This window comes from Symphalangus syndactylus, chromosome 7 (assembly GCF_028878055.3).
Source record: "Symphalangus syndactylus isolate Jambi chromosome 7, NHGRI_mSymSyn1-v2.1_pri, whole genome shotgun sequence".
Lineage (NCBI taxonomy): Eukaryota > Metazoa > Chordata > Mammalia > Primates > Hylobatidae > Symphalangus > Symphalangus syndactylus.
In genome coordinates this window covers 38761038-38784602 of record NC_072429.2, presented here as the reverse complement: position 1 = coordinate 38784602, position 23565 = coordinate 38761038, and the positions used below count along the sequence as shown (strand labels likewise).

The following is a 23565-nucleotide window of genomic DNA, read 5'->3' as shown; positions in this document are numbered from 1 at the left end:
TTTAATTTCACCTCAAAATATGTTGGGGTAGTTATTCTACGCTGAGTAAATGTAAATCTATTGGTGAAATCCACAGTCAACGGATGTTTACTTTTCTTGGTATCTTAGAAATTATCTAGTACAACCACATTATTATAATTATGTAAAAATGCAAGACCAGCTATCATTAACTATCAAGCTTATCACATAAACTTGATAATTGTTCTAAGCACCTCTCTCTCTCTTACACACATACACACACACACGTATTATATATATGATTTATCTCTAAACCTCTTAACACTAGTACAATGTAGATGTTATTATTTTTATTTTACGTATTAGGTAACCGAGGCTTAGAGAAAATAAGTGACTTGTCCAAGACAACATGGCTAGCAATTCAAAATCTGGATCCATTTCTAGCTTGCTTCAAAGCTGGGTTCATTTCTATCCCTACATAGTTGAAAAGACTACATAGAATAGAAACAGATTTCTGAAACCCTGTCTCATTCTCTTTCCATTAAGCTATGATGGACTTTGATTTTCTAACCTGTAACAATAATGGAATTTCAACTTGCTCTCCGTGGTCACTAATTTTACTATTCCATTGGAAAGGAGCCAAGCTACAACAATAGTGCAGACCTTGAAACCAATGATTTTATATATATATATATGTGTGTGTGTGTGTGCGTATATGTATGTGTATGTGTGTGTGTGTGTGTGTATATATATATATATGTATATCTTTTTTTTTTTGATGGAGTTTTGCTCTGTCTCCGAGGCTAGAGTGCAGTGGCGCCATCTCAACTTACGCACCCTCCGCCTCCCGGGTTCAAGCAGTTCCCCTGCCTCAGCCTCCAGAGTAGCTGGGACTACAGGCGCGCACCACCAAGCCCATCTAAGTTTTGTATTTTAATAGAGACGGGGTTTCACCATCTTGGCCAGGATGGTCTCGATCTCCTGACCTCATGATCCTCCAGCCTCGGCCTCCCAAAGTGCTGGGATTACAGAAGTGATCCACTGTGCCCGGCCCAGTGGTTATATTTTTATAGGAAATAAATTATTTCATGAGAAAAAAGAAAGGACATATTATCTCACTGTGATAAATCTCATAATATTGGCATACTCCCTAAGTTGGGCAACTTTCATCAGTTTTCTGGAACCATCATAAAAAGGCCTTTAATTGGATAAAGTCTCGAACTTTTCTTCTGTGAATGTGAATACCCTGAGAAGTACTGGAATGAAACAATTTGGCTCTGGTTTCAGTCATCTGCACATGTTTCTTCAGGTGCTTTCTTAAGCTATTAGGGCAAAATAAGCTGGTAGAAAAAAGATGTTACTTGTAGGATGAAAGAAGCAACTAAAGAGAAGAAACTTTCTCTAGAAAAATGTTACATTTACACATTTATAATTGTTAACAACTTTTTTCTTCTTTTCTTTTTGGGAGACTAAATAATGGGATGATACAGGAAGAAATCTGATTTAGAGAAAACTGATTGAGCCAAAATTTTCAAACAGTAATATGGGTAATCATAGGCCATGGAAAGTTAAACTGAGTCTCCAATGCTTATGATTGATGTTTGGCTAGAATATAAAATAAGGCTTCAGAATATAAAATATCCTGCAGATGGAGAAGTTTTAAAAGTAGTTACATACAAGTTTTATTTTTCCAACGTTTCTGCCTTTTCTAATGTCTAAGGATGAAGCAGTGGACAGAGAGGAAAGAATGTTGTATGTGTGGTCTGCTTGCAAGTGCTGGATGCCTCCTCTGCCTGCTCCAACTAAACTGTCTGCTTATGAGAAAGTCATTGCTCCTCTGAGTTCCTGCCTCCCTATATATTCAACATTAGAATTTTGCTAGGTTATCTTTTAGGATCGTTCAACTCTAACATATATATGAGTCTGTGACACTGAACTCAGACACTTCAGAACAGGAACCCTGGATTTCTCTGGACGTGGAAATCTTTAAATCTATACCTGACTGGTAGGACAACCAATCTGTCTTCCTTTCCTCTCCTCTCCCACTTATGAAGGGAGTCCAGTCAGAAACATATTTGTCTACAAGGTAGTATATCTGATATTTCTGAGGAATTCGGTTATTATATAGGATTATAGAATATTCCACTTTGAGTAGGGTCTGTGGACTCAATCAATTGTGTTCTGGGGGAGGTACCATGAAAGAACATTACTGCTTTAGAAATAGATATTCTCTGTTCAAACCTGACACCCTGACAGGATCCTAAAGGATGGAAGCTAAAGTGGTGTGGTATATAAGTCCCATGACCTTGAACAACTGGTTTTATGTGGGAGTCACCAGTGCTTTATAAAAGTAAACTGCATCGCCCCGAGTTCAGTCATACTGCACCAGCTGAGCAATGCACGGAGTGGACCTGTAGGTGACTTGCATCATCTTCAACATGAAGATAGCCACAGTGTTAGTGCTTCTGCCCTTGGCTCTTTGCCTCATACAAGGTGAGCAATTTGTGTGTAATCTAAGCCTCTTGCCACACATCTCAAAGCCCTGGGGAAGGGACTTTTCTCCCCCTACTCCTGCCAAAAAATGTTTACGTATGCATGTATAATCCTGAAATGTCTTGCCAGACACAGAGTTCTAAAGATTTATATATGTGGCTTTATAATTATGTTGTTATCTTTAGAAATGGCAAGTAGTTTGAGACAATCTGAATTTTCTAACCATGAGAAATTCTTCCATTAATTCTTTATTAATTCTGAAAACTGAATAGATTCTTCTTCATCTTCCTCTTGCTAAATGTATCGATTCATAGTGCATATTCTTATATATGTAATAGACATTTAAAACTTAATTGTAAATAATGTATTTTAATGCTATAGGTATAAATGAAATATTTTTTAAAATTCAATCATCTGTTCTTATTTTAAAGCAGTAGTATCTTCTAGCTTATTTTAGTCTTGTGTTTTCAAATGCTAAATGGGTTGAAAGCATTTCTCCCAAAGAGTGAGGGACTTTTGTGGGAGCTGGAAGGTAGATTTTTATATTTGCTATTTAACCCTAAGAGAACACAAATTGCTTAGACTTACATTGCTGTATTAAAATTTTTAAAAAGAGAAACTCAGAGATAGTCTGAAATCATATACAAACAATGCCTATTTTCCTAAAATAGGCATGTAGGTACAAAAGAGCGTATGTTAATGAGAGAGTGTAATAGCCTGTGACCTTAATCTTACCTTCTGTCAGCTCTCTAACTTTTGTAGCTGTAATAAGGAGGTAGAGCTGCCAGAATTCAGAAAATTAAATTTTATGTATATATCCTATAAATGTAATGCTATATTATAGTTTCAACTATAACATAGTTTCAAAATTATTATAATTGGTATGGTATTTTGCATGTATGTTATATTGTAATTTTAAAAGGGAGCCTGCCATTTATTACTCTGAAAGGACCTTTAGAAGATGAGCTATTTTGATGGGGTTAGAATTCACATGAGTATTATTTTCCAAAGTAATTGTAACTTTCTGAGTGATTAGACCTTTGTGAGTATATATACTAATCTCCTGGTCCAGTGCCCTTCTTTTATTTGCCATGATAAATCTTATTGTGTTCAAAAACCATTTGAGGTTTTACAACATATTGTCATTAAAGCAATCAAGATGCTGCATTAAATGAATTGTTTGTTTTGTTTATTAAATATTTTACATTTCCTTAACTTTGGTTTCTATATTTTCATCCCAGATGCTGCCAGTGAGAATGAAGATCAGGTTAGTCCTGCTTTTTCTGTTCATTGAATTCATTCCAAGATTCCCAAAGAAAAATGGCTTGTGGCCAACACCTTCATGTTAATAATACAAATATATTATACTGGTAGGTACTAATAGCTTTTGTTAAAAACACAGAAACAGATTTTTATGAATCAGGACGTGAGCCTCTCTCTTTCTCTCTCTCTCTCTCTCTCACACACACACACACAGACACACACACTCAACATATTAATGATGATGGATGTCTGCAAGAGGCAATTTATCATGTTAAAGGAGCATTTTAAAATTTCATAAACAAAAAATAAATCAACTGGAAAACTACTGTTGTTCCATTTAACATCTCCACAAGCCATGATATACCACATAGGAAGCTAAAATAAATTTTCTAGTAATCATTATGCAAAACAGGGTGGTCTGTATCTTGTATATAGTCAGTGTATATAGTTCATGTAATGAATATTTATTGAGCATCTCTTAGATGTCAGACCCTGTTTGGATGCTGGGGATATTTTTAAGTAAACAAAATAGATTAAATTCCTGCCCTGAAAATTACATTTTAGTGTAGGAAAGCAGACAATAAGTAGCTTAGCAAAACATATGGTATATTAAATAATGATAAATGCTAGGAGAAAAATAAATCAGGAGGCATAATAGGATCCCTGAGAATGGAGGTGGTATCCATTCTCATAAGGATAATCAGGGAAGTTCTCTCTGGAGAGACAGTATTAGAATAGGAATCTGAAGGTCATAAGGGAATGAACCATGAAGGTATTTGCAGTTTACAGCAGACCAGACAGAAGCACCTGTGAGCACAGAGGCCCTGATGCAAGAAGGTGCTTTACCAACTCTTAAAGCTCTTTTGTTTGATAAATTAAAAAATCATTTTCTACTAGAAGTTAAATTTTTTGATCTATTTGAAAGACAAGATGACCAATTACACACACACATTTTATATATTTATATGCACACACACTGCTATGCATGCTATTAATTCAGCACTTAAAACACAATCTTAAATGTTTTGCTGAATATGTGGCAAAATTTGTTTTATCTCTGGCCATGAACATTAAAGGAATAAAAATGTGAAACAGCTATTCTGTACGTTCAAACTCTGAGAACCGTGGTTAAAATACTCTCTTGCCATGTTTTGTTGCAATGATTTTTTTTAAAGAAACTTCTTACATGAGTGTTCTAGAGAATTTTATCATGTTCTCTACTATTTCATCTAAGTTTACTGATAAGGAGAGGTCCAGAAAGTTCAGTAGAGTAGAAAATAAGCTAGACATTTGGGAAGCAGAGAGCATGCTCACTTGGAAGTTTTATACTGGAAAAAAAGAAGGATATTATATAAATATCACTGTGTATAAAACCATCATTTTCTTTTTCAGAGTCCGTGATGATGGTTGGTGATTTATGGCAGATACTATGAATTTTACACTGATATTTTTCATAGCATTAACCTCTATTTCACTGAAAAATATTTTAAAAACAAATTTAGTGACTTCTTATATTTGGTATTAAAGGCAAGAACACAAAGAAGTAATTATTTATTTGGAAGCCTTTCTAATCAGAGTTTTTGGATACTGTGTCAGAAATGAAAACTATTGATGTAGTCTTTTTTATGATGCTGTGATTTTGGTTATTTTCCAAGTTTAGTAGCTTGGGTTCCTTTCAGCATGATAAAAGCATGTTAAATGTCATAAACATGAACCTAAACAGCAGGGAAAAGCACTGCAGCAATCTGCAAGGATCTTAAGCATGCTTAAATTTGTCATCACCTAAGAGTCATTCTTTAGGCAAAAGCAAGCTGGTCAGTGCTCTAACACTGAGACAGGGCAATGGCAGCTCCTGGAGGGTTTTATTATAATATCTGGAGATGGACAATAGAAGACAACAAATTAGGCCTCAGCCAGTGAGGGAAACAGGAAGAACTTGGCCCTAGAGGGCTCCAGTTTTCCTGGGACATGCTGAGAAAAAGAGAATAACAGCAACAGTAACAAAACAAAACAAAAACAGGCCAGGGACTGGAAGTTACCCTGCAAGTAAACGGGTGCTGAAAAGTCATCTACTCAACTCAGGATGACTTTTGGTCTAAATATGCTTCCGTTTCAACCCTCTGTATTATGGTCATTGAAAGGGTATTCCATTTTGCTCAGAGAAAAACTCAACTGCTGCTTTCCATTTTTATGGTTTTTTCCTGTTTCCCAAGAGAATACATTGGATAATTTCATAACTCAGAAAAATAGCATTGAATCTCATCTTAACTAATTAATCACTGTGAACAAATTTCTTAACCCATTATTTGGGCCTCTGATGCTTGGTTTCTAAGAAAGGGAGTCTTTCTAGGAATTAAGTTCTCATTTAACAGTGACATTGGAGAAGTCCAATTTAGGGATTATTCTTATTGATGCAACTCTTTAATTTTTTTTATAAGTAGAGACAAGATCTCATTATATTTCCCAGGAGGGTCTTGAACTTCTGGCTTCAAGCAATCCTCCTCCCTTGGCATCCAAAATTGCTGAGATTACAGGCATGAGCCACTGCACCTGGCCTGATGCTACTCTTTTATGATAAACTTTCAAAATTATTTAGAGCTTTATTCCAGGATTATCATGAGTCTTCTATAAATTTTCTATTCTTCTATACACTTTCTATAAGACTACTTAATAAGGGATATATTTTCATTACAAAGACCCCAGGCTCTTCTCTGATTCTACTATATGGATTTTAGGATCAATTATATTCAGCAAGGTAAGCATAACTTGCAAAGTTGGCATTTGATACTGTGGAATCAGAGATCAGACAGATCTCAAGATGCCCAGTTATTAATCCGTGTCCAGAAATTACTACTGTGCTACTCTCATGGAGTCACTGTGTAGCTATAATAATCTTAGAGATATTTAAGCATGCCATCCTTAGCTAAATTTCCCAGGACTGGTCTGTGATATCGTTTAGTTATTCTCCTTCACCATTAATCATTTTGCAAGTGCTACCAACTGCCTACCATTTTTAAGAGGCTAGATTAAGTACACCATTATTCATCCAGGCAAGTATACTTCTGTTCTACCTAATGCTGTATCTATGGCACCTAGCAAAGCATAGTAATCTAATAATAAGTGATTGCTGGCTCATTCAATGATGATCATAAAGATATAGGAGACTACTGGAGTTCAAGACCAGCCTGGGTGATGTAGTGAGACTCTGCCTCTCCAAAAAAAAAAAGAAAGAAAGAAAGAAAGAAAGAAAGAAAGAAAGAAAAAGAAAAAAAAAAACAACAAGCACAAAACACCAGTTATAGATATAGGAGCCTAAATAGAAACCTTGAATAAATTTTTTGGAAGAGGTTGTGTTTGTCAGAGTTGAAGCAAAAGCTTTGTTTATTTGTTTCCTTATACAAGCAACTTGAAGCAGATTAAAAAAAATCAAAACAAAAAACAACAAAAATCCCCTTAGATTCCAAAGGCCTAATCTAAAGACCTAGTGAATTTTCACTGGGTACAGTGGCTCATGCTTATAATTCCAGCACTTTGGGAGGCTGAGGCAGGTGTATCATTTGAGGTCAGGAGTTCGAGATAAGCCTGCCCAACATGGTGAAATCCCATCTCTGCTAAAAATACAAAAATTACCCAGATGTGGTAGCATGCACCTGTAATCCCAGCTACTCAGGGGGCTCAGGCAAGAGAACCTCTTGAACCTGGGAGGTAGAGGTTGCAGTGAGCCGAGATCACGCCACTGCACTCCAGCCTGGGCGATAGAGCAAGACTCTGTCTAAAAATAAATAAATACCTAGTGAATTTTCTAAATTAAAAGGGAATATAACATTTTAAAGTCGTACTTTACTAGGTAGCAGAAATGCACCATATTTTAAGCTCCTAAAAAAGAATGAGTGATGTATAGCAGGACTTTAATAATAATATTTAATATTGAATGAGTGAAAAGAAAGAATTACCACTTTTGAAGATCATTCTACTTTCTTTTTCCCCACCAATTCTATTATTTAAAATGTTTCCACTGTCCTCCTTAAACTTTGTATAATGTAGTTATTGGTATTTACAAAACCAAATGCCTAAAACAAATATAGTAGGATTTTAGTTCCAAAGGATATACCAAAAAAAATTACCAGAGAGAGAGAGAGAGAGAGAGAGAGAAAGAGAGAGAAAGGCTTATGCAATTATTGAGAAATTTCCTCAGTACTTCCATAGATTCACAAGGTTTGATTCTGATGGTAGTGATAGTAGTGTTGATGACATTTGTGGTAATGGTGGTGGGGGTGGGAGTATGGGTACTTTTTAAAAAATATGATGCAAATTTGAAAATGCAAAATGGTTAGGCCTCTCCCAGAACCTCGGAAGGAGGATGTTACAGTGAAGGGCCCTGAATCTTAAGCTTTATTAGCTTTAAGGTAAGTCTGCCTGTGCTCGTAAGTCAAATGATTTATCAAGGGACATGAAGTTCTTTTCAGAAAATAAACCAGTCTAGAAACTTGTTTTCCAGGTATATATAAAACCAAGAAATCGTTTTTTCATTTAACACTGTTAAAATTTCTAGGAACTGATATGTCGCAGTACAGACATGGGGAAATGTAGGCAGACATTTTATAATGTTCAATGCTCAAACACCTTGCCTCAGTCCTTCAGCAACATTTTCATATTCCTTTCACAGCAATTACTATTGGCCTACTGTGTGCTAGGTATTTTATATGTGTCATCTTAGCATATTCCAGTAACAATAATGACAATCACCAGCAACATCAAAACAATAATAATAAAAAAGGAGGAAGCAGGAAGGAGGATAATTTATTAATTGAATATCTACTATGTATCAGGCATTCTCTGAGGGCTTTACGTAATTAATCTTCAAAAAATCTTGGAATTGTGTGTGTATATATATGTAGACATATACATATATCTACATATATATCAAAACAAAGCTTTGTTTTGATGTAGTTTCAGCTAACACAACTTTTTTGGCATTATCTTAGGAAATATGCCATGAATTTCAGGCATTTATGAAAAATGGAAAACTGTTCTGTCCCCAGGATAAGAAATTTTTTCAAAGTCTTGATGGAATAATGTTCATCAATAAATGTGCCACGTGCAAAATGATACTGTGAGTAAAGGTTTCTTTCTTCCTTTCCAATGTTTGAGTTAACAGCTAGTCTCTGAACTAGTAATTGTATTCTTTTTCTTTTCTTTCAAGTGCATTTTTCTAAACCGAAATGGTTAAATAAAAGTGCTGAGCAGATCACTCTGACATCTCCCATCAGATAAAGTTGGATAATTGCCACCCACCTGGAAAGATTTTAATAATCACTCAAACAAGATTCTGAAAGCATTCCAGAGGGCCTAGTGTCAATACCTTCTGTAGCACTCTATAGTCTTTTGAGGATGTAGTTCCACTTTGAACTTCCTGGTTTTGGAAAAAAATGAATTTGACAAAGAAAGTCAGATTCCTTGGGCCTGTTAAGACCTGATTCTGTTGCAGCCTAGGGGCTGAGAAGATCAGCTTAAGCATAATGCCAGACTCTCCCATGGCAGCCAACCAGCAGAAGGACCTAAGCAAGGTATACCCTGATTCTGTGAGCTGCCAGTGTCTTTAGACACCTAGCATTATTCTAGGATGAGATGAACTAAAGGGTAGATTATAGTTTCCAACTCCTTGCAGCTCAGAAAGAATTAGTATCCTGGAAGTTTACCAATCTCTATTCAATGCTTCTTAACTTGGTTTCCTTCTCTCCATTGTCACCCCAAAGGTAAAAGAAGGCTTGAATTATCAATTGCAAATCCTCAAACCAGAATGTCCTAATTTGTTTTTGAAGAGGAAGGTTAGCCTCAATTTCTGACCACTGTCAAAACTTCAACAGTGGTAGCAAGCCAATACTGAGCTTACCCACTTAGGATAATTATGTTATAATTGGCTTTTTAAATGTCAGGTTGGTGTGTGTCATGGGATTTAATTTGGGGATTGACGTAGTCAATCATATTGGGATAATGAAGCTCAGATTGTTTGATCATGCACTGCTTCTAGTGAAGAGATTGTGAGACTATAAAGAAGCTGGACGAGATTTAATAGAGGATGGGAGGCCTAGGGCAGGTTGAATAATTCTTTCTTCTTTTGAAAGCTGAATGTAAACCAGCAGGTATATTATTTATTATAAAATTTTCTTCTTGTTTCATAAGATGTTTTAATATGAGACTGAAAGTATGAATATAATAAATTTACTGAAAAATAATGTAAAACAAAAATGAAATGCCTTAAGAGTCTAAAGACAGTTTATCATTTTGAAGTTACTCATTCAATTATTATTTTTATGACTTACGTAAATTATGTTGGAATAAAATTGTCTTTTTTACCTGGAAAGGAGGCTGTGTAAGGCATAAAAGCTGTCATCAGATTGCTAAAGAACTGCCTTATGGAAGAGAAAATTGATTTGCTCTGTGGGTCCCTAGATGTTGGAATTACAACCAATATAAGCAGGTTCAATGTGAATATTCTCTTTCAAAAACTGCATTCAAAGAATTGTGCAGATAGCTTTGAGAGTTGGTGACCACCTGGCTGTTGGAAGTATTCCAGGAAGGTAATCTGCTATGCAGTTAAAGTTGGAGATTCTTACCTATAATAATACCATATTCGAGATAGTTTTCAATGTTGAGGGGAGATCTGGGGTACTGTGTCCATTTCTGAACATGCTACTGATTTTGACATGCCAGGCTAGGCTGAGGAGGGCAGTCAAAATTAAGTTTACCATGTTAGCTGTTATTCCTAAAAGTTGAGCAAACAATGTTTAAACTATGCTATTTCTTGTCCTTTTCCAGGGAAAAAGAATCAAAATCACAGAAGAGGGGCAGGCATTTAGCAAGAGCTACAAAGGCTACTGCCCCCACAGAGGTGAGACTATTTGGAGCCAACCTGTTTACTTTTGAGAGGATGTTTGACTCTGTTTAGAGCTATCTGTTTATTCCTTAATTACTAGGTCATACCTGTTTTGAAGCCAACAACTTAGGAGGGAGGGAACATGGGTTAGTCCAGGGGTGGGCTAAATATCTGGTACATCTTGTCCATAGGCCCAACCCATGACCCAACTCTAAAAACATTTTAGGCACTGACAGAAACTAAGAGGTGGAGTGAGCCAGTGTGATGTCTACCTTCCAAGGCCATCATTTCTCATTCCTCTTGTCCTGTCTTAGCCCAAAGAAGAGCTTTCCTGGGACTGTAGAACTAAGTTCAAATCTTAGAATTCTTATTGCCTATGTAACTTTGAAAATTCATGTATCTCTGGATCTCAATGTTTTCATCTATAAAATGAGTTTTAAAAGCCAGTCTCAGGGTTTGACATGTTCTAGCAGGCATTTGACTCATTCTGTTTCCTTTTTCTTTTACTCTTTTGCTTTTTACTGTATATGTTCCAGTACCTGGAGAGTCCTCCTAATTCAACTAGAGTTGCTTGTTTATATCTATTTTGCAGACAGGGACTCAGGCTAATATTTTGTTTAAGAAAAGTGTTCTCTGGTAAAAAAAAAATGGTCATAAAACATTACGAAGTAAGATAGAAGGAAGGAAAGAAACTGCAAATGTATCCTACTATATAAACCATTTCACTTTATAATTTTTTTCATTTATAAACATTTTTAAAATCTTTACAAAATTATAAAAATAAAATTTAAAAAATAAAAATTTGGGGTCCAGATTGGTGGAAATATATATCTAGTCTACAATATCTCACAAATGGGTTATTGACAAAGCTGGGACTACCACCAGCTATTCTAACCACCACTCACATCACCCCAGGTCTCCTATGCAGTTTCTTCACTAATTTCCTCTTTCTTTTCCTTCTCTGCTGGTCCCAACACATAATTAAAATCATCAGTCAAGGTTAGTACACCTTAATTACTTATAACATGCATGGTCTAACAACGCTGACATCTTCCTTGGCAGTGTTAGCCAAGAACGTCTGAGAACCTCAGCCTCCACAGTAAACATAAGTCTACTAAAGTATTTGCTGGGCTCAACCAGTCTCACTTTTAAAACAGTAACAGACACCAGAAAATTGATCCATAATTGAAAACTCTTTATCTGTAGCAAAAGAGAACTACTTTTATATTCTATGAAATAATATAAACCTTTCTGGGGGCCAGAAAGGTTTAGTGGCAACTTTATATGTGTCTTATTTGTCACATTCAAAGAGCGGCTCACTTTCTAACATCCATCCTCCTCTTCCTCCTCTGTCTTCATCATAAAAAAATGATATATCTATGGTGTTTAAAAATATAAAATATGAGGAAATGACAAAAAAGCAAAATACACACAAACATACCGATTTTAACAAACCTATCTAAAAAATATAGCTAGTTAGATGTTTCCGTATGTAGACAGAAATTTATTGAATTTTAATCAAGTAAGAGTTTTAAAAAATAAAATTACAGTCTTAAGAAATAAAATTACTTTTTGTTAATATATTATGCCTGAGTGACACACACACACACACACACACACACACAAAACTGTAAAAAAAAATAAATAAATAAAACCCTCTAGATAAAACTCTTAATAGCAATGTGGTTCGCTACTTCGGAAACTACTTACATAACTAAGGAGTAACTTCCATTGTTAAGGCAGTTAACATTTGGCTGGGTGAATTTCAAATAAGTTCTGTCTAAATTTTTCCTTGTCTCTGTATTTAAAAGGATTCATCCAATTACACCATGTGTTTTTTGTTGTTGTTGTTTTTCTCTCCACTATAAAAGAGAACAATGGGCTCATTTTTTCTGCTTAGACTTCTCCCATCAAAAATCAGCCCTGCTACTAACTCTCAGAGTAAGATGCTTTGCATTTCAAGGAGTTTCCTCCTACAGACATCCTCTCACTCACTCTTTCATCACTAATTTTCTTTTCACTAGTATGTCATCCTTTCATTTCCCGACTCTAGTATTCCCTCCATTAACAAGTCTTGTTGGTACTGCCTCCAAAATCTAACTCCTTTTCTCCATTTCCATCCCTACCATCTCAATCCAGTCATCCATAATTTCTGATCTCTGGTGTTTTGGTACATGTAGACTTGTTTTTTTAATTGATGAATTCATTCATTCAATGTTTCTCATGATTTAGGTTGCCAACTTTATAGAATATTAAGTTCACATGAGTGTATGTGTGTTTCTGAGGTCCCTCTTTTTCCAGATTGATTTATTGCTTTAATAACTAGTATGGTAAGTCCCCCTTCTTAGTTCATGTTGTTAAAAGTTGATGGACCTATGCATAGACATATGGTTTCCATATACATGTTAGAGATAAAAATAACTGAGTTTATAAAAACTTCATCTTGAATTTGGTAACCCAGTGTGTTTACAGATACAGAGAATTTGTAAATTAATTTGGGTAAAATTGACTTTTTACAGTATTAATTTTCTCAACTCATGAGCATAGAATAGTTTATGAGTAATTCATATAATTTTGATCTACTTTATAAAATTTGTAAAATATTCAGAGATTTTTATTTTTGTTAATATTTTTAAAATGTGTAAATTTATTCCTATTTTGAATATATTTTGTTTTTTATTATATTTTATCTGTTTATTGTTGATATACACAAATTCTATTGATTTCTTCAGGTTAATCTTATGTCAGACAACTTTTGTTTTTGTTCTTGGTAGTTGATCATATTATCTACATATAACAAAAGTTTTATAATATTTCTTTCAATCTTAGCACATCTTTCTTTCTTTTCTTGTATAATTGGTAAAGGATCCCGACTTCAATAGTTAAACACTAGTGATGGTAATGAACATCAAATAATCACCTTGTCTCTTCGTATTAAAGGGAATACCTCTAAAGTTTCTCCATTGAGGGTAATATTTATCATAGCGGTTTTTACCTATACACTTTAGCAAGTTTGGAAAATTCCTTTCTATTTTTAGTTTGCTGAATATGTGTTGCTTATTATTAAAAGTCTTCTTTGCAACTATTAAAATAATTTGATTTTTTAGTCTATTAACAAATAAATTTCTGGATATATTTCTTAATATTAAACTATCATTGTTTTCTTAAAGTAAATCATACTTTAAAATATATTTAAAATAAATTTATGAATTTGGATACTAATATCTTAATTAGAAAATTTGCAATTATGTTCTTAAGTAAAGTGAATCTCCACTTTTCTCTTTTAAATTATTCTTATCTGGCTTGGGAATTTACATAAAATTATCCTAAGGTGTGACACTTTAGGCTATGACTAAATGAGGTGGTCAGCAGATCCTCTCCTCAGAAAGCAACTATAAAGCTAGACAAAATTGACGAAAAAAAAACCATTTTAGCAATCTGAAAATTGATCAGCAGTCTATACCAATCTGAGAAGCATTTATCTCGAAAAACTGCTGACTTTAGGAATAAAAAGAGAGGTCTGTGATGTTCTTGCTCAGGGATATTCCCATTTCATCCCCTGGGTTGGTTGGCATGGAGGTTCTATACAGGGCAGGGTACAAATGTCAGCAAAGGCATTGCCATTGTGGAAGAAGGCTAACCTAATTTGGAGTAACGAGCAAAAGTCATACCCTGAGGTGTTTTCAGTGTAAGTGATAATCTTCACCAAGGGTAGGGAAAATGGTCTGAGGTTGCAGTCATAATTGAAGCAAGTGTATTCCTGGCTGAGTCTTCACACATAGTTGAAAGAGCCCAAAGAGAGTCAAGAGATTCACCAACTCCTAACTGACTATAAAGCTGTGCACATCCACTTAATAAACACAAAATGTCCCAGTGAGAAGCAAATGCTGGAGTAGATGCAAAAGTGGCCTGAACTTTGCATGCCCTCCCCTGTACACAAAGGTCTATCTGAGAGGGTAAATGCATTGTTAGCTTGAAGTATTTGAACAAAAACTGTGTTAAATCCTTAGCTGACCACTAAACTACAAAAACATAGTGGAAAAACATAGGAAGCCAGGCTTAAAATATAACCATGATAAAAACTATCATTTTCTTAGCAGCACATCAGCAGCTGCAATTATGAGAGAAGAAGATTTCAAAGACTTAATCCAGCCACAGAAGCAAAAAAAGAATAAAAAAGCAGTGAAAATAATCTTTAAAGAAAAAATTGTAAACCTGAGTACCTATATTATCTAAAACATTCAGTTTTTATAATCAAAATGTTCAGTTTTTATAATCCAGGTTAGTGAGGTTAAAAAAATGTCAGTTTTCACCAAAAGTTATAAAATTTTCAAAGTAACAAGAATATACAACCCATACTTAAGAAAAAAAATTAATGGAATTTGTCTTTAACTGTGTACAGATGTTAGATTTGGCAGACAAAGGCTTGAAGCAACTATTAAAAATGTATTCAGGATAATAAAAAAAATCATGTTTGCGGGTTCACAAGAAAGTATAATAACAATGAATAAGCCAATAAAAACTTTCAATGAAAAGACAGAAACAATTTTTTAAAAGACCCAATGAAAATTCTGGAGTTGAAGGGCACACTAATTGAAATGAAAAGTTCAATAGAGAGGCTCAAAAGCAGATTTGTGAATCCTTAAAAAAAAGAATTACCAAACTTGAAGAAAGCTTAATAAAAACTAACAATGGAAATACAGAGACAGACAATGGAGAAAAAAATGAACAAAATTATACACTTTTTGAGACACCAGCAAGAAAGCCAACATATGCATAACGGGAATACCAGAAATAGAGGTGAGAGAAAAAGGAATACAAAAATTATTTGAAGAAACAATGGCCTAAGATGCCTTAAATGTGATGGAAAAAAATTAATTTTAACATTTAAGAAACTCAATACACCCCAAATAGGATAAATATGAAGAGATCCACATGTGGCTTATCATGATTAAAATGTTGAAATAAAAAAAACAAAGAGAAAATTTAGAAAGTGGCAAGAGAAAAATGACACATCCTATATACAGGCTGTATACAATTAAAAGCTGGCCCCTCATCTAAAATAATGAAGGCTGGAAGGCAGCAAAATGACATGTTCAGAATGCTGAAAGAAAAAAAAGGTTAAGCAATATTCTATATTCTCTAAAACTATCCTACAAAAATTAAAACAAAATAAAGATATTACTGTACTAAAGAAATCTGAGAGACTTTGTTGTTAACACAACTACTTTAAAAATAATAATGAAGGAGATCATTTAGCTGAAAGGAAATAACTACCAGATGGTAGCTTGGACCTACAGAGAGAAATGAAAAGCACCAGAAATAGTGAAAATTGAGTTAATCTCTTAGCCTTTTTAAAAGAAATAATCTTAATATATAAGGCAACAATTATAATGCTGTTTTATCAGATATATATATATATATATATGTATATATATGACAACAATAGCATAAAGGGTGATAGAGAAAATAAAGCTTTATTAAGGCAAAGTTTCTATATTTTACCAGGATGAAGTATTATTCTGAAGTAGTTTGTAATAAATTAAGGTGCATATTGTAATTACTAGAGTAGCTACTAAGAAAATAACATATATAATAAATATATAACATCAACAAAGGAATTATAAAGGTGTACTAGAAATATTTAACCCGAAACAAGATAGTGGTAGAACAAAAGGGAAGCAAAAAAAGACAAAAGCATATTGAAAACAAATAGAAAAATAGAAACGTAAATACAACCATATAAGTGATTACATTAAACATAAATGGTTTGAACATCCCAATCAAAATGCAGAAATTGTCAAATGATAACAAAGGAACTATAAGCTATCTCCTGTAGGTGCTCCTTAGATTCAAAGACACAAATAGTTGAAATGATAAAAGATCGGTACCATGTTAAGTTTAACCATAAGAAAGCAGGATTGGCTATATTAATATGTGATAAAATAGACATTAAGACATTATTAGAGACAAATAGGGATATTTTATCACTTTAAAAGTATCAATACATTAAGAAATATAACAATGATAAATGTATACACACCAAATAGAGGCTCCAAATTTATATAACAAAAAATGCTATAATTAAAAGAAATGAAAAGAAATGAAGAATGCAAAAATAATCGTTAGGAATTTCAATACTCAACTTAAAATACTGATAGAACAGTTAGACTAAATATGACCAAATAGAATACTTGAAGAATACTATCAACTAATTCAACCTAAACTGAAATATAGACAGTGCTTCTCCATTGACTGTAGAATATGTATTATTTTAAAGCAAGAGAGGAACATTTTCAGGATACACTACATACTAAGACACAAACATAATAAATTTTAATATATTAAAATAATATATAGTATTTTTTTTTTTTTTTACAACAGAGTTGAATTCAAACCCAACAAGGAAAATAAATCATGAAAATCCCCAAATCTTTAGAAATTAGGCAACACGCTTCTGGATAATTGGTGGGTTAAAGAAACAATCTTGAGAGAAATTGGAAAATAATTTGAATTGAATGAAAACAAAAAGACAATTTAAGACTTACTGGACTTGTCTAAAGCACTTTCTAGAGATTTAAATGGCTTAATCAGAAATAAGAGATAGGATTCAATAATTTAAGCCTCTACCTTGAGAAGATTAGAAAACAAAGTTTAGCAAACTAAACCCAAAGCAAGCAGAAGAAGAAACATATAAAGATTGGAGCAGAAATTAATAAAACACAAAACATACAAATAATAGAAAAAATTAATAAAACCAATGTTGGTTCTTTGAAAAGATCAACAAACTTGACAAACCCTTAGTTTTATTTTCCCTTCGAGAAAAGAACAGAAGACAAACATTACCAAAATCAAGAGTGAAACAGGAGACATCAGTATGTGCCCTGGAGAAACTACAAGGCTTATGATGAATATTATGAAAAATATTACGCCACCACATTAAATAACTTAGATGAAATAGCAAAATTCCTAGAAATAATCAAATTATTGAAAATTGACCCAAGAAGAAATGGAAAATCATAGTAGACTTACAGCATAAGTAAAGACATTGAATCAGTAATTACATTTAAAAAAATGCCCAAGAGCAGATGACTTCATTGGCAATTTCCATTACATACTGAAAGGAGAAATAATATGAATTCTTTACAGATTCATTCAGGAAGAAGAGGAGACACTTTACAGCTAATTATATCAGTCCATTATTCTGATACAAAATGTAGAAGATATCACAAAAGCAGAAAACTACTGACAAATATTCCACATAAACAGACAGAAAAATCCTTAGCAAGACACTGGCTGGCAAATGATCTGCAATATGAAAAAATAAATCATTACCAAATAAGAATTATCCCAAGAAAGCAATGTTGGTTTAGGAACAGAAAATCTTTAGTCTAATACACAATATTAACAGAATAAAGGGCAAAACCACATGATTATCTTAATAGATGTTGAAAAATCACTTATTAAAATCCAGCACTCATTCAAGGTGAAAACTCACACAAATATTATCAATAGAACTAAGCTTTTTCAGTCTGATAAAGAAAGTCTGTGAAAAACCTATAACTAACATTATAATTAATGGTTAGAGAATGAATGCTTTGCCCTTAGGATTGAGAAGAAAGCAAAGGGTGGTTTACTGTCACTACTCCTATTCAACATTGTACTGGAGGTTCTTAGCCAGTATAAGGCAAAATTAATTAATTAATTAATTAAAGACACTTTTTATTGGAAATGAAGCAACTGTCTTTAATTCCAAAACATGATACCATATATGAAAAGTTCTAAGGATCCACAAAAAGAAAAATTACTAGAACTAATAAATGAGTTTAGTAAGATTTCGGTGTGCAAGATTAATAATACAAAATTGTATTTCTATATACTAGCAATGAACAATTTGAAAATTAAAATATTAATTTCATTCACGATAGCATAAAAAATGTAGAAATGAATTTAACAAAATGAGTACAAGACTTATACAATAAAAACTATAAAATGGTGCTGAGAAAAATGAAATATCCAAATAACTAGTGAGATAAATAGTCCATGTTCATAGATGAGAAAACTCAATATTGTCGAGATGGCAATTCTCCCAATATTAATCGATAAATTAAACATATTCCCAATCAAAATCTTGTCAGGCTTTCTTTTTGGTAGAAATAAAGCAGGTGATCCTACTAGTTATATAAAAAATATTGAGACACTTAACAGTAACTGAATTTAAATTTTGTTACAATGCGATAGTGGTCATAACAGTGTGCTGTTATTTCAAGATAGGCATAAAGATTAGGGGAATAGAATTGAGATTACTTACTTTTATTGTCAGTTAATATTTAACCAACATGTCAAGGTAATGCTGAGAAAATTGAATATAATTAATTTTAAAAAACAGAGTTTTATCTTACACCATACACAAAAGTTAACTTAAATTTTATTTTGGTACTAAATGTAAAAGCTAAATATATAAAGCTTCTCAAGTAAAATATAGGAGGAAAAAATTAATGAACTTGGGTAGGTAGAGTGACTTTAGATATAAAACCAAAAGCATAATCCATGAATACAAAAATAATAAACTGAAATTTATAAAAATTGCAAATTTGTGTGCTTCAAATGACAACAAGAAGTCAATGAAAAAGCAAGTCATAGACTGGGAGAAAAATAGTCACAACTTATATAGCAGGTAAGGACTTAAATCCACAAAATATAAAAACCTCTTACAACCTGATTATAAGGAGACAACTCAATTAAGTATGGATATTACACCAAAGATATATGAATGGCTAATAGGAACATAACAAGATGCGCAACACCATTATTTTTTAGGCAAATACTAATTAAAACCACAGTGGGGTATCACTACACATACCCACTAGAATGATTATAATCACAAAGACAGAAAATACAAAATGTTAAGGGTGTGGAGAAACTGGAACACGTATAGATAGATCGGGGTAATATACAAGGTTACAGCCATATTGGAACACAGTTTGAGAACTTCTTAAAATTTTAAACAGATTGACCATGTGATCCAGAAAATTCAGTCTTAGGAATTCAGTGACGTGAAAATACAGGTCCATAGAAAGTCAGGCATGTGAATATTTATAGCAACAATGTTTTTAATAGTTCTAAACTAAAAACAATCCAAATGTCCAAATGTCCACTGGTGAACTGATAAACAAAAGGAGTATATTTATACAATGAAATATTATTCAGCAATAAGAAGGGATGTGCTACTGACAATTTTGCAATATGGATGAACTTCAAAAACACTATGCAAAGTGAAAGAAGCTAGAATTAAACAATTACATATTTATAATTCCATTAATATGAAATGTCCAAAAAGGGCAAATTTACAGAGTCAGAAAAAAGTTTAATGATTGCTTGAAGCTGGAGGTGGGAGCTGGATATACTGTACACAAGCACAGGGGAATCTCGTAGGGTGATGAAATTATTTTAAGACCAGGTTCTGATGATGGCTGTACAACTCTATTCACTTACTAAAAATCATTGAATCACTTTCAATGGGTGAATTTTATAGTATATAACTAATACCTCAATAAAGCTGTTTAGAATTTTATTTTTCAGTTTATATGATTGTAACTGCTTTGGAATGATTTGTACATTACTATTATTTAATACAAGGTTACCTAGACCTTCATAAAAATAGATTATAAAGCTATTGGGACTGAGTTATTTTGGGGTGGAAATATCTCAGACCAATATATCAGTTGGATTAACGTTTATTGACCTGTGTAACAAATGTAGTTATCTTATACTTTTTTGCAGTCATATATCCAATTTGGTTTTCAAATGTATTAGCATACTGATACTGATAAAATGCTTTCATCATATTAATGTCTCAATATTTATATGGTGGTTTTTAATTATCATTCCATATATTTTTACTTTTCATATTACTTTTCTCTTTGGTCAGTCCTACTAGAAATCTTTTATATCAGGTTGTTTGATAATATACTCTGTTGTTTCTGTTTTCTATGGTGTTAATTCCTGTTTCTTTATGTTTGTTCCTGTTCATTTTATAATGGGGTTGAGGAATACTTTATTCTTTAAATTTAATTTTTAAAAAATTTATGACAAATATAAAGATACTAATAATTATATATCTCAGGGTTTATACTTTAAGTATTTCTATTTATCATTATTTTCCAAACACTTCTTAATTTCTCTATCCCAATGTTATTTAGCAATAGATTATCTAATTTTCAAATATGTGGAACTTTTAAATATTTTATATTAGCTTTTAATTTTATTAAATTTTGGTCAGAGAATATAAATGATGTAGTATTGATTATTTGTTATTTCTTAAGACTTTGTGACCTAACAAATATTCTGCTTTTATGAATGTTTTATATATTCTAAAAAAATGTTTATTTTCTGTTTCTTGGTTGTGGTTGTCTATAAAAATCTAATGGCTGAAGATTCTTTTTTTTTTACTTAATATATAAATTTCTGAGAAGTGTTTGCTTAAATCTCTAACTCCAGTTATTGATTTATTTAATTCTATTACATTCTATTTGTTATTGTTTGACATATTTAAAGTCTATATTATTAGGTGAATATATGCTCATGATTGTTATACTTTCTTGTTCTTGCTCTTGTCATTTTTTACTTCATATATTGTCCTTTGTCACTTATGATACATTTTTGGACTCAATTCTAATTTTTAAGTGTTAATATTGCTGCATATGCTCTCTTCTTCTTCATTTTTGTCTTGTATATTTTTATTACCTTACTGGTTTGATACTTGCATGCGTTTTCGTTTTAATTTTTCTCAATACATGGGTTCTTTTTTAAACACCCAATTACCAATTGTCTCAATTTGTAGGTTTAGCACATTTATATTTATTGTTATTTCTGTTATAGTAAGACTTGGTTCTTTCATTTTTAAAATAGTTTCAGTTACTATACTTAGCAGTTTCTTCTTTCTAGCTTTTTATGGGTGGTGATTTATTTTTGTTCTTATTATGACTATCCCTAAACAAATAGCCATACTTTTGATTATTTATTCTATTGCTAATATCTGTGTCTATTGTCAATATCTTTGTCTTCTCTCCAAATATACGTTAATCTACTCTCCATATATTTTCTGTAAATACAATTTTGTTATTAACTTGATTTTAGCTTAAAATTCTTATTGCTTTTCTTTTATTCTTTTTTTTGTTAATTATAGAAAATTGTTCCTTTATTCAGATATTTCTTTCTATATTTATTTCCTTCTTTTTGAGACTTCTAATCTATTTTAAATGTTCTTTAGCTTTTCCTTTTTTAGAAAAATTGTTTCTTATTTCCATTGCCTTCTAGGAGAATTCCTTGATCTGATCATCTGGTTCACAAGTTCATTATTTATTTGTACATATCCCATATTTATTCTTTATATTGCTAGATTTATTATCATTTGAATATTTTCCATATTCAGAATTTCTACTTTGTTCTTCCTTTATAACTTCTTTCTTGTTATTGTTTTACATTTGTTTATGCAGATATCTTCTCTCATCTCTCCGTAACATAGACTTGATAAAATATTTTTCTACCCATTCCAATATTTCTACTTCAATTGATACATGTTGTTTAGTATATTCTATTTTTTACTTGTCAGATATAAAGATATTTTTATTGTAATATTCCATAATGGCTGTATTTATTTTTTCTGCTAAATTCAGTTAGGTAATGTTCAATGTCAATCTTCAATCTGTAGCCCTTCTGGTGAGCATAAGGATAGAAAAAGCGATAAGACCCAGTGCTGGAGGTTCTGAGTCCCCTCTTTTCCACTCCAGCTTGCTGCCACTTCACCAGGTCAGGAATCCATCTGTAATATCTCAGGCATTGTCAACATTAGGAAGAGGTGTTTTCTGTAGGTTGTGATCCACCACCTAGGGGTTTGGAGGGGAAGGAGGTGGAGTCATAAATCCTTGTGCCTGTTTTCATCATCTCCCAGCTGGCCTTTCGACTTGCTCTGTCATTCCCCTGTCTACACCTGTGACCTAGTTAGTACGTTGCTGTTGATTTTCTGGTGAAGGGGGATAGTAGTGATTGTTTTGAGTTAATTACTTTGATCTATAATTTCCCTATGCTTCTGTAGTTTCTTCAGGAATGATTTTTGAGAGAAAACCAATAGCCATCCTGCTTTTTCTTTATGCTTCAGTCAGATTTCCCTTCTTTTCGTCCATTCCTTAAAAAGGACAGTCTAGTTTCCACCACAAATCCTTTGCAATTGCCGTTCTCTATGCCTAGAATGTTCTTCCCTCAAATGTTTAATGGTTGACACAGCCTCATTAATCTCATGTCACCTCAAATGTCACCTTTGCAGAAAGACATTTTTTTGCCACTATATCTAAAATAGTCCCCATTCTGGTCACTACTGTATTTTTCTGTTTATTTTTGAAAGCACTTTCTGTAATCTATAGTTGTTGTGCATATCTGTCTCTATCAGAATGTAAGCCCCTTAGAATATGTATTCCATTTTTTTCTCTCTCTCTTTTTTATTTTATTTTTTCTGTGGCAGCTTCACAGTCCAGAAGAGTGCTAAAATGTAGTTAATATGTAATAAATTTTGTGGAATAAACGAACGAATGAATGAAATAACATATATGGCCACTGCTTATCTTATTTTCAATCTATTTTTAACTTATTTCTAAACATATGAATAGTGGAGTATGTTCTTTAGCTTTTCTTTTCTATTTTCAGTTCTTTTCCTTCTGGATAAGAGTTTCTCAACCTGATCTTCTGTATCCTACTTTTATTCTTTATATTGTGTGACATACTGATTCATCATAGGTCTACATTCTAAGTGTTTCACATTTATCATTAAAATGTCTTTATTTTGACAATGATAACATGAAATTGTATTTTGCAATGTGATATTCTAAAGAAAAATTATCCAGTTTTATTATTTGGTTTTAGGTAAAAGTTAAAGTCAAGTTAACTCTACATCTTTTTTAGCTAGGTTATGTCACAAT

The 23565-nt window shown here is 32.7% G+C and overlaps 1 protein-coding gene across 3 annotated transcripts in view; it reads left to right on the top strand.

Moving 5' to 3' along the window:
• The first annotated feature begins 2396 nt into the window (after positions 1 to 2396).
• SPINK5 (serine peptidase inhibitor Kazal type 5) overlaps positions 2397 to 23565 on the top strand; it is an 82970-nt gene continuing 61801 nt past the window's right edge. For all 3 annotated transcript variants that reach the window (XM_063643226.1, XM_055285722.1, XM_055285721.1), the window contains exons 1-4: positions 2397 to 2451; positions 3693 to 3718; positions 8700 to 8827; positions 10534 to 10606. In XM_063643226.1, coding sequence (XP_063499296.1) covers positions 2397 to 2451; positions 3693 to 3718; positions 8700 to 8827; positions 10534 to 10606 — 282 coding nt within the window. The remainder of the gene's footprint in view (positions 2452 to 3692; positions 3719 to 8699; positions 8828 to 10533; positions 10607 to 23565) is intronic.